Here is a 12,385-nt window from a genome sequence, read left to right as displayed (position 1 = left end):
GTAAAGAAATGTCTTTCCCACAACTAACTGCATAGTTGACATATTTTGGTTTGACCACTGATTCTCAAGAATGGGAAGATGAGTTCATTTTATTCCTGGGTTAATTACTTCTTATACAACCAGTTTCAGTATATACATTTTAAAAATGCAAACTTTCAAACTCAGTAAAATTGTTAGCCTATTAAGGAAGGAAGTATTAAGTATGTATAAATTCATAGATAGGTCACTCCTGTTCTCATTCATACTAATGAGTATGTAAATCTATCTGATAAACTACCTTTCCTTTTAAAAGCTGAATGTTATTTGTGTTTTGAATTTTTCTAACTTCAGCTTCAAGTTATTGGATCTTTGCCCTTGCTGGAAGTTCAGGCAGACCCCTTGAATGAGGAAGGTATTTCTCTTGTTTAATACTTTCTGTAAAATTTTTTTGCATTTCAAATGTTTTCAGAATAGATAAAATCTTCTTTCTAATGTGTAAGTGATCAATGACTTGTCCTATGGAAAGAAATGAGATTGCTGCTGTTGATGACATTAGCAGAGTTCAATTCCTCCTACAAATATTTGAGCAAGGAAACAGCTGAGGTTGATGGATAATCTTCATAGGAGTAGAGTTCTAACTTTAAGCAGAAATGGGTTTTGGAGTCAGAAAAAAATTTTCGTGCTGGAAATTGTTGGGTTCTCTCATAGGTGTCCCTGTTGCTTAACTCTGGAGTGAGTTCTTCTAATTATCACGTATTTGCTGATACAGCAAATTAATGTTCACATCTGAGTCATGGACAATGGAAATTATAATTTCAATGGAACATCAAGTTGGCACTTGCCTGTTAACATGTTTATTTTCCATGTTTCTCTTTTGTTCTAGACCAGTACTCATTACATGTTCATGTCCCACAACTTCATTTACCAGTTACCACAAAGCCAGTAAAATTCAAAGTAGGTGCTGATCTATTCAGTATGATATATTAGTTAAAATCACAGCAAATTGTGAATTGCTACAATTTATATAGACAAGGGTCTGAAGCAAAATCTTGGATCTAAAACACACCAAGCTTGAGGAGGATTTGGATTCAGATCTGAACTCTGTGGTTTGGGTTTTTCTTTAATCACATGGTGTTACAAACATCTATTTCATGTGTCTAAACTGTCCCAGCTGTGCAGAATATTTCCTTGAACACATTGGTCTTATTTTTATACAGATGTAAATCAGGAGTAACTTTGCTAAAGTCAGTGCAACTGGTCCCGGTAGATGATGTGTGAGGAAAGGTCTGTGCTTTCCATATGATGCCTCTGTATCCTAATAATATGGAAATTACATGTATTCTTTGCATCAGCTTTGGGAAGAATCTGTCTGCAAGTCTTTGCATGTGCATGAACATAGAATATTAGAATCATAGAATCTCTGGGTTGGAAGGGGCCTTTTAAGGTTATCTAGTCCAACCCCCCTGCAATGAGCAGGGACATTATCATGCAGATATGCTAGCAAATACAAAATATAAAGGAGTTGGAACAGCAGCTCTCTATAATGGCCATTTGAGACCTTTCTGTTAAGGTAGGCAGCAGTGCCATTGCTGTATCCTCCTTGCTGGCTTCCCCCCACCTGACTGGTTTCTTCCAGGCTCTGCTACCAGCAATGCCTTCTCCTCGCACTTTCTACAGCCATGTCCTGCTGCACCCTGTCAGGGCACTGGGTTTGTCATTGTGCTGTTTGCCTCTCACCTGTAAGGCTATCACTCATCAGCAATTAAGAAACAACATTATACAGGTATTTGAAGTAAAGAGGATACTAGAGCTGGATCGAGTGTTGATTCCCACTCTAGCTTTCCCGATTGAATTACATAAAGGTTTCGACTGAACTTGAGCTGTAAAGAAACCCAAGCTTTTCTTTAGGTTGGACAGAGCTTGTAAAAGTCCCGTGTTTTTGTGTCTGTCATTCCCCCTCCCTCCATCTTCATTATTCTTGCATGCATATTCAGTTCCAGATTAAGCTGTGTCTGTTCTTGTGGTATTTCTTGTCCTGGCCAGAAGCAGGAACTCCTGGAAGCATTGCTGCAAAATCCTTTTGTTGAGTGTTCCTCTGTAGTTTTCCAGGCCTGCTGAATCTAATCTTTGTGTTTTTTCAGATTCACGCTGGAGGAAAATAAACTACCATTCCTTCAGTTGTGTCTTTATTTGAATGCAATTGCTATTTTTCTGTTTCATCAAAGGAGGGGACTTGACTTATCTGTCCTAGTGAAAGTGGTCTGACTTGCAAGCAGAAACTGCTTTACAGATTTTTATTTTCCAAAGACGATATGTGGTCTCTGCACAGCTGCAATTCCCCTGGAGAAAGATGGTCGGACTTCTTATTGGGAGTTGTTCATTCTTACCTCTTCTAGCCAAGAACAATATAAACCCGGGTGAATCAAGGGTAAGATCCGTGCAGTTACCAGTTCAGTTATACTTAGCATGAAAACATAATCCACTAAGGGAGCAAGAGAGAAAACAGTGAGGCCCATGAAACATCACGTTGCATACTCTATCAGATAGAAGAAACTGGTACTTCAGATAGCTCTGGGCCAGTAATAAAACAGAGTGCAAGAAGATGATTAGATCTACAAGCCCGTCTTCAGCAAAGTATTGTGTCTTGGCTAAGGAACATACAAATCCTGACACCTCCTTTTAAGTTGCCATTCAAGTTTGTAACTTTGAGGCAGGCAAGGATGAGCAATCACAGACTGCCTCCCCTTGAGAACGGCAGTATTTCAAAGCTTGCAGACAGTGTGAATCCTTTAAGGAACAGCAGGGATCTTCTTTTTGTGTACATAAAATACATGACTAGTTAAAGCCTTTTGAGAACATAGGGGAATTTTGCAGCATTTATCAATCTCTTCAGAGCAGCTTAAACAGATACCATAGAAAAAGCAAGTCTGTTTTGGCTCTAGTTTTTGTGAAATCCATGATACATCATATGATTTATCAGAGGTGGATCATGTTCAAACCGATACCTGTTTACGCTGTGCCAGAACACAGCTTTATTTAAAAAGTGTTCAGCTTCCATATTACACATAAGCAAAAGGAGAGCGGAACTGGGGAAAACTCAAAGGTAAAAGGCAACCTACGGGGTGACTGGGGAAACCCACGCAGCCCTAAAACGTTAAAGCTAGGCACTTTATAGTGGTTAGATAACAGTGTGTATTCTCTCACATGAAAACTAAGGCAATCCACGTTGAGGCTTAAGGTTTACGTTAGAAGACTGTTCATTGCTGAGAACCATGTTTCCCCCAGACTTATCACTCACTTTCTCTACTGGAATTTTATGTGTGCTTAGCAGTAGATAACTCCTGGAGTCTGTCTCCTTTCTGTTGGCAGCACCAGGTCACCTGCTCCTTTATGTGGAGTTCAAGATTCAGCTTAAAACCTCACATTTGTCTGTACTAATTCTGCAGGGATTGTTAGAGATAGTCTTAAAATTCAGTGGTTAAATTTACTCATAGCATTTTTCTCTATTTTAAATAGTTCTGTCACTTCCAGAGTTTGAGTTTTAGTATTTTCTGGCTGTGACTTCACTATAGCGAAAAGAACCAGATCTTAATTAGATTCTTGTGTAGTGTTATGTCAGGCTTGCTGAAAGAGCTTGGAGTATCTCTTGATGGACATGATTTTTAGGCTTAGAAATAGGAAGAAGAAAGAAGAATGGTTATTAATGGGCAGCAACACTTTACGAAGCTGTGTATGCAATACAGCTACCATTGGAAAAATACTACATTTGTCTATTGTTTCTTTGGGTGTTCTGTACACGTGAAAACACGATACTATGTTTCATTTCCATCTGTACAAGGCTGTTATGTTTTTCAACTCAGGAGAAGGGAATTGTATGATAAATGGAGCTTGCTATGCCTCTTTGTATTTGCCTTTTCTCAAAGGTTAGGACTGGAACACTTGCAAGAAGCGAAGCGTTGACTGGACTTACTTAAGCAGTAAGAGTGAGCTGTTCTTTATCATATTAATTTCAGTTGACTCATGTCATTTCACCTCCCAAAACCAATGATGGTTGGTTAAGATTATATCCAAACCAGTCATAAGTTACCAGTGAATCAGTAACAGAATATTTTGGGCTGGTATACAAAAACATCTCTTGCTCCATATTTAGTTAGCTTGGATCCTCTTGTGGTTCAACAATATTTTACAGAAACAAAACATTCTCAACTTCAAGCAAAGTCCAGTTTCCTTGCTAAAACTTCTAGTGCAAGGAGGGCAAAGAGTTTTGCCAGTTTACAGCTGCATTCCTCTTAGAGCAGCTAACAGACATACATCTTGCGTATTCAAGGCTTTCCAGTGTCATTTATTTTGATTATCTGATAGACGTTGTGATATTAAAAGCACGGTATGCAGCAGATAAATCATGATATCAACTCCTTGTTGTGCTAATCCCCTCTGCTTTTCCAAGTGGGAGAAGAAAAGATTAAATATTTGGGTATAGAAGCCATGCTAAGGAACGTACCCTTCTTGGCTGGAGTATTTGCTATTTTTCTCATGTAAACTTGTAATTTGATTGAAATATTGCTGTTGAGAAGCACTATGGTACAGCTTTTAGACAAATTAGTGGTAATTAGAAAAACCTTGAAAAATATACCTCTGCCTGAACAGTAACAGTTTGCTATAGAAACATTAATGTATCACAGCTATTTTGTGTTTCGATGGATACGTTAACAATGCTGTCATTGTTTCTACATGTCTCACAGCTACATCAAAGAAGTATCTAAAACTGAGGTGTTCCTAAAGCTAAAAATCCCATAACTAAATAAAACACTATGCTAAGCTGTCATACAAAATCCAAGTAATCCATGCTCAGCAATAAATAAGCCCAAGAGAGCTAAAACGAGAGTCAAGTCTGTGGCCTCATTCAGAGCCTGATCTTGTGGCTTTGGCACTTACTGTTTTGCTCTTATATTGCATTTTTCATTCATGGTTTATGAAATGCTTTACAAAGACAAGTAGTAATAGTCTGATTTTTTGGATGAGGACTAAAGAAGCACCAAGAGATAAAATGGCTTGTCTGTGATTTAGTCAGTTCATTATATGTAGAAAGTGTGGAGTCCTGACTCCAAATATTGCCTTGAGTTTTAGGTAGACCTGGTTCTTTTAAGGAAGGAACACTGCAGGTATATAGCTCTTACAAACTGTGTTATTGCTATCCTCTATTCCTTTAGGCTCAGAAGTGGAGAACTGTGTGAGACTTGCCCTGAAAGAGCTACAAAACCAATTGGTACCACACTGTTTTTCAAAACTTGAGAGAATTAATGGCGTGCAGAGCCAAAAGAGCTCAGCCCATGCTTTTCTCTTGGAACATCATCCTAGATCCCATTAAAAATGACCTTCAGCAAAGATTTTTTTAATGGAAACAAAGGAGGTCGTAATTTAGTTTACAAAACATTCTCAAATGTTTTTAACAAGAAAATCCACATGCCAGTTTTGAAGGATTCATACAGTTTCTCTTGCTGTGTCCTTACTTTGTTAATGAGCTGGGCCTTTTTCAGCCATGACTAAATCTTTTTGTAGGAAAGAACGTTTGGAAGGATGACATATGTGGTTAAAAAACAAGAATGAATTTCTGGAGTCTTGGGTTTAATTCCCAGCATTGCCACAGACTTCCTCTGTGACTTTGGACAAGCCACCACATCTCTGTGACTAAATTCCCTGTAAACTGATGCTAGTGGAATTTCTCTTTCAGAGGCAAGTCGTGAGGAGAGCATGCATTTAGGTATCAAACGCAGCTGCAGAGGACTTAGATTTTTAACTTTCTAGAATGTGTGAATCTGAAAGAAGTGTTTAAAGGTCTGTCCATTGTCTATGGACTGTCTCAATAATGGGAAAATGTCACAAAGTAATTGGAGGCATTTGTATCAGCAATCTGCTGTGCTTTGGCATCCCTTTCTGTCAGACAGCTTCACCGCTGAACATAATCACTTACCTGGGAGCCTGAGTCCAAGGTGTGTCAGAATCAGCTAATGAATAAGTTGTGGCTGGAGCTGTGGTGGAGATTGCAGTAGCGATGGACCTCAGGGAACTTTAATAAACCAGGAAGGCCTGGCCCTCAGGTGCTCTAAGATGTGGCTGGGGATATCAGCCTAGTGGATGACATCCAAAAGGTCAAGTGGTAGACTGTGCAATGACAGAAGAATAACTTAGTCAATGTATCAAAGACAATCTGTGCTAGATCTGATGGTGGACAAATTCTCTAAGTTCCCAGGCCTGCATCTTAACTAGAATATGGCTGGTCCAGCAGTAAATATGGATAAACTGAATTAATGTAAAACCTTCACTCTTCTGTTTCTGAACAGTTAAACAGTGAGTTACATTTGCCAAGGAGCCTAAAAAATCTCATTTTTCATCTAGCCCAAACCATATTCATAGCTTAATATGTTTAGACTGACTTTTGTCATATTTATCCAGATTGCTTTTTATTGTGGTCAATCAGTGTCCACAGAGAGCATCAACAGCCTGTGGTGGACAGCTTGTAATTCTGCTTAGGTGCTTGGCCAACCTTTGCCTACAGGCAAGGGAGATGAATGAACAATTGCCCTGAGGTGAGTCACCTTTTCCTCAGGTAACAGCTCAAGGGGAGGTGAGAATGCCTCAGGATCTGCTGTGGCATCTACTCTTCCTCCTCTCTGTGAGGCAGAGGGCAGGGAGCAAAGATGAAACTTATAAAAAAATGTCTTCACTGTTTCTTTTCTTGGCATTTTCCCCATTGGCATTTTTCCCATGCCAATGAAATTTCGTCAAAATTAGCCATCTCACTGTTGGCTTTCCAGGCCACTACACACAACAGAGAAAGCAAGCTGTGGCTATCATTGCTCTGCTTGAGCTCACAAGCACCAAAAGACAAAATACGATTTGCAAGAGCCAGGTCCCAGACTCAAGAAAGACAACAACTTGTACACAAGGGAGGAGGAGGATGTGGAATTGATGAGATGGGTATGTCTGTTAGAAGGGGATGGGCTCTGTTAAATATTTTTCCAAATGCTATAATCTGTGCAAAACTGTATCAGGGAGCTATTTTCCACAGTGAAATAGGAAAATATTTCATAGGTGCCACCCCTGTCCATATTTTGTTGGTCAGTTCCATTGCATATAAACCATATCTATAACATGGAATAATTACATGCTTCCAACAAAAATAATTTGAAAGATGAGAGTCTCTGATTTTTCTAGTATGACTAGAAGACACAAATATAAAATATTGTATCGGAGACTTTGGACTCCAGAGATCTTCACTCTTGGATTGTAGAAATATGATGTTTAGATAAGTTCTTGGTAAGAGCTGGAATTTACTGGGCCTCAATTCTTCCACTTTGCGGAGTGTGAGAAATCCTGATTAAAATGAAATACCTGTTCTTTAGACCTCTGTTCATTTTATCTGCTTTATTTTCAAAGTATTTGGAAGAGTTTTTCATCACTAATACAGAGTGTCTAGGCTTCCTTAAGTGTGTAAGAATTGGTTCTGATGGCATCCCATTTAAAAAAAATCTGAAAAAAATCTGTGATACAGATGATTTTTATCAAAGGATCCTAATCGACTGATACAATCTTCTTCTGTCCTCAGTTCCACTGTGTTTAGAAACTGCATTGTATTTTTTTACTTCTGGAGTGCAGTAGTCTCTTCTATTGTTGATTTTGCATCCACAACGCAGTATGTGTGAATGTTGTTAGAGCTTCTTTGGGGATTTTTTAGGTACAGCGCCTATAGTGGTGGGCTCTTTGCTCACTGAACGCAGATGGAAACTCTGCAAATTCTCCTCCATGAGGCTTCTCATCCCTAACAATTCCTTTTGCTATCGAGAAATGTCACACATAAGGGTCCATGGTGGAAAGGGACTAATGGTTTGTATTGCTATTATAACAATTCTTTAACATTCTCTGGTATCGCTGGGTAATCTTTTAAGGCAGATTTAAAAGCTACTGGCCAACTGGTGCGTAGAAGGCAAAGAACAGCAAGGAAAGTGTGTTCTGCTACAAAGAAAGCAGAGGCCACTTAAAATGTGACACAGAACTTGGAAAAAATATTTTTTATTTTGGTAAATTGCCTGGTTTGGATCATGGTTTGTTGACCTCTCCCACCCACTTCTAGATACATACAAAATTTTGTTTTTCATATTCAAGGGTTTTTCTTTTGCAAAAGTCCTCATAATAATTAGAAATAAATGGCTTCCTAATGACATTTTTCCTTGGAAAACAATGGTTTAAATTAAAGGAAAAATGTTTTTGCCCAGCGTACAAACAAACATACAAGAGTTCCATAAAACCCCAAAGTTGGGAGGAAGTAGAACTGCCAGTGGTTTAAGAAAACCACAGCCAGGTTCCTGTGTCCCTATGGAAAGTGTTTTTTTCTCATTAGACTGACTTGTTAAACCCTTGTATATTCCAAATGTGTACTATTTAACTGTTTGCTTTTAGCATGATTTTTCCTTTTAAAGATGACAGTATTTAAACCTAGCAACATGTTGTTTTAAGATCAACAGTTTAACAAGAGTAAAATCTGCCTCACAGACTCAGCTGCCTGCCTGCCTTCCAAAATACTTTGTTCTGAAGAAACTGATGGCAGTGATAAATGTAAGAGAGTTAGAGCTCTGCAGTTATTGTCAGCAAGTTAGCTTTATGGGTTGGGGATGGGGATTAGACCTTTGATGTCTTATCGAGTTTCTGCCCTGCGTGAATCAGTTGCTTACTTGATTTAAATTATAAAAAGAAATGCTCTGTTGTGATATTGTCTCATACTGTGTCTTCGTCATTTGAGATGCCCTCCGTGTTCTTTAGTTCCCCAGGAAGAGAAGGCAACCAGCCATATGGAGAGTGGCCAGTTGCCTGCTGATCATGATAGGCATTAAATAGAGTTGCATAGAAACTCAGATATAGAAAAGCCCTGTTTAGCTGAGCCTTTCTGTCCCCCCACAAAGGGAGATTGTTCCCTACAAGTCTGTAACACAACATCCAGTACTGTTTCACTTTAGCTTTTCAGGGGGTCCCCCTATTCCTTTAATAAATGATTTCCTTTTCACTGAGCTTCTTAGGAAGTTGTCTTTTTGACATCCTCTAGTGTAATTGCTGATGGACTGGTAAGGAGAGCTGGTGGCTACATGAGCGTGTGGTAGGAAGAGAGCAGAGGTGAGCTTGGAAGGAGGTCTCCCTTTCATGATTCCAGGGAACAATGAGGGTGGCAATACCTGACCCTGAAGACAACTGTTTGAGACCATCTAGAAGCTCATTTTCAGGGTTTTGCATGTCTGATGTGCTGTACTGGTGGATGAGGAGGTTTCTGGACTTTGTGACAGAGGTTCAACCTAATGCTGCTTATTGTGCATTATAGATCATTGCTCTTAGTTTTATTGTTTTAAGCTACCTCAGACACTTTAAGGGTGTGTGTTGATATTTTTTTATCCTAAAATAAAACACTCAAATATAGAAATGTTGATCTGGCTTAGATTTTATTTGCATTTTAAAATACCTTTTCAACATTTTATAAGCCAAAATATTTTTCATGTGAGCAGCCTTTGAACGAGATTAAAAAGTAAAATGTGTCTGTTTTCCCAAATTGTAGCTGTGGTTAATAAAGACACCAACCAGACAGATTAGCTGTGTGAGAGGAAACTGGCTAACAGGACGGTTGTGCTAGCCCACTTGTATTCTGAAAGTTGGGTCAGTACTCATGAAAAGCTTAAGTAAACTAGAGGATAATTCAATACATAGACAATGCATCCCACTGTTTCTCTGTTGATTTTCTCCCTGTGTGACGTCTGGCAACTGAGAAGAAACACTATAAATGACAGCAACCCGCCAAAGAAAAGATTATGAATAACAATACCACAAGAATGAAGGGCATAAAGTTACCAGTGACTTGGGAAAAATGCAGAACACTGGACACGACACATCTAGAAACTAGTGGGTTGCAGTACATGCAGAACAGAAAACCTTCAGATTAGAAACAATGTCAATTTGAGTTTCAGTATAAATTTATGGTAGATTGTTTTGTCTCTGGTAACCCAAGCTCCGTTTATCTGTAGGTGGATTTTTGACTCTGTTGAACACCTATACTTTGCTGGTACTACTCCGAAAACAAGAGAAGTAATGCCACTGGACACAGAAGGAAAAACTATATATTTGCAGAAGAAACGGAAAGCCTGAGATCTCTCTAATTAACAGTTGTACATACTTAGAAAGGACACCAGCTTCCTGATAAGAGTTGTCTTTTTTCTTTACCACGTTTTTAACAGTACTGCTTTCAGCACTGTGCTTAAGACTGTCATGCTTTCCATCCCAATCTACAGTTTAGTTTTCAGACAACACATACAGCCAGCTGATACACTAAGTTTGGATACCATTTAGCTTTTTTGATGGTGTGAAATGAAAGAAACCATCTGTTTACGTGAAACTGGAGTTCAAAATAACTATAATAAAAATCACAGAAAGATTTTTTGACCCTTGAAAAGCTAGGTAAACTATTTTTTGGAAGAATAAAAAAAGTTGCAGTCTATTTGTCCTTGCTGTGGTGCACTTCTATTACCTCTAAATATTTGCAATATTAAATGTGTGGGCTGTTTTCATCTATGATGAATACACTAGGCTCAGTTTGCAAAAATGAGTGGTTTCGTGAAATATGGAGAACTCCTAATCTTGGAAGTGAATTAATGTAGTCAGATAATGGGTGTTTTAGTGTCACTGACAGTGTTGACCGTGTCTTGAAAATTAAGACCATTAGTTCATTTCTTGCTATATGGAGTCAATGCCAACAAATTGTTCATACATTTTTTTTTTGATGTTTAGACTTTACAGCTTCTGGCATCACTCATTTGGAGTGAGTGCTTTGTGCTTCCAAAGACTATATTGTAGGAGCATTCAAATGAATCAGTGAAAGGTCCTTCTGAAAAGGTAGTTCACCAGGGCTGATTGTTACTCAATAGGAGCCCAAATCTGCTCCTATTGAAGTCTGGGTATTTACTTTAGTAGGGGTGAAATCAGATCCTAGAATTAAGCTATTCAAGAGAATACCCCTTCAAGAGCCATGACTGCACTACCTTGAAGTTTCTTTTCAAGACAAAGCCAAATGGAGAGAAAAAAGAGAAGATTTGGACCCCTTGTTTTGGCATTCGCCTGGTATAGTGTACTCGGAATGCTTAAACAGCACAGAATGTTCTTTTGCTGTAACTTCCCCAATGCCTCCAGAGACCAAAGAAATTCAGTTCATTTTTCATCAAAACTATCATAAATAGAAGAAAAATCTGCCCAACCGGCACTTTTGAACGCCTTACAAGAGTCCGTTTTCTCCCAACCTCCAAACCTTTCTCTAAATTGGTTGTGGTTTCCTGCCTTCCCAGCCCCTAAAATAATTCATCCATAGTAGATTGGAAATACTGAAATACTGTCGAGCCACCAAATCACCTGAAATCTTTTTAAGTTGGTGAGCCGTTGGGAGTAACTCTTTTGTGATATGGTAATGATGAAACTTGGGATCGCATGTGTAATAAATTGATGTCCATCCTTTCTTCAAAGCAAGAAAGAATGTGTGTCACCCTGCTTCAATTTCAGCTCAGTCCTTCCTAGTTTACATGGTTGCGCAACTGAGACGTTTTGCCTTTTTTAGTCATTTGTGAAGCAGCAGTAAAAAGAGTGATGGATGAGCTGACATTCAGCCCCGCCATTCCTCCATCAATACAACAAAGTAGAGCTCGCTTAAAAAAATACCTGTTAAAGCAATAAACATTTAAAAAAAATAACACGCCATACCAATCCAAGCACAACCCTGTTTAATAGTGAATTCTCTGTGCTGGTTATAACAAGATGGTACTGGTCTCCCTCTGCAGATGCACAGCAACCTACTGGAGACCTTTGATAAAATTCTTTTTGAAACCTAGAGCCCACCTCTGTTTTTGTTGTCTGGAACCTGGAACTTTTAATGTTTCTTCCTCTTTGTTTCTCTTTGACACTATGGGCTGTGTTAATCTCGTAAGACTTCAGCCAATTATAGGAGAGATCAGACTCTCCATTTCATAAAGTGGAAAGGACATTTCTAGGATGTGATCCATCTTATCCTAAGTCAGGTGAATCTTATCCTAAAGGTGCCAATTTCTACACAACTGGTTCCACCTTATGAAATCATGATCATGGCTTGCTGCCCTGGAGAGTGATGCAGTATTGTGGCTGGAATACTAATTTCTTGTGTGAACAGGGATAAATGAACTTTCAAGAGCAAATGTTAATTTTTAGATGTCTGAGATAACCTCACCAAAGTCAGTAGTCTGCTCACTTGTTTGGTATTTGAGTATAGTGGGAAGATTCTGATTTACACCAAGAACCTTTACCACTGAGAAGAAACGCAGAACTGTTTCGATGAGGTTCTTTGCTGTAAGTG

At 38.8% G+C, this 12,385-nt stretch overlaps 1 protein-coding gene across 1 annotated transcript in view; it reads left to right on the top strand.

Moving 5' to 3' along the window:
• Nucleotides 1-330: 330 nt before the first annotated feature.
• The window catches only part of SMOC2 (SPARC related modular calcium binding 2), a gene marked incomplete at its 5' end in the record, with an annotated part of 119,620 nt that continues 107,565 nt past the window's right edge, over nucleotides 331-12,385 (top strand). The window contains 2 exons of the mRNA XM_010288487.1: nucleotides 331-391; nucleotides 863-933. Of these exons, the coding sequence (XP_010286789.1) occupies nucleotides 331-391; nucleotides 863-933 (132 nt within the window). The remainder of the gene's footprint in view (nucleotides 392-862; nucleotides 934-12,385) is intronic.

This window comes from Phaethon lepturus, unplaced genomic scaffold, assembly GCF_000687285.1.
Source record: "Phaethon lepturus isolate BGI_N335 unplaced genomic scaffold, ASM68728v1 scaffold3606, whole genome shotgun sequence".
Classification (NCBI taxonomy): Eukaryota; Metazoa; Chordata; class Aves; order Phaethontiformes; family Phaethontidae; genus Phaethon; species Phaethon lepturus.
This window is presented reverse-complemented; position numbering and strand designations above follow the sequence as displayed.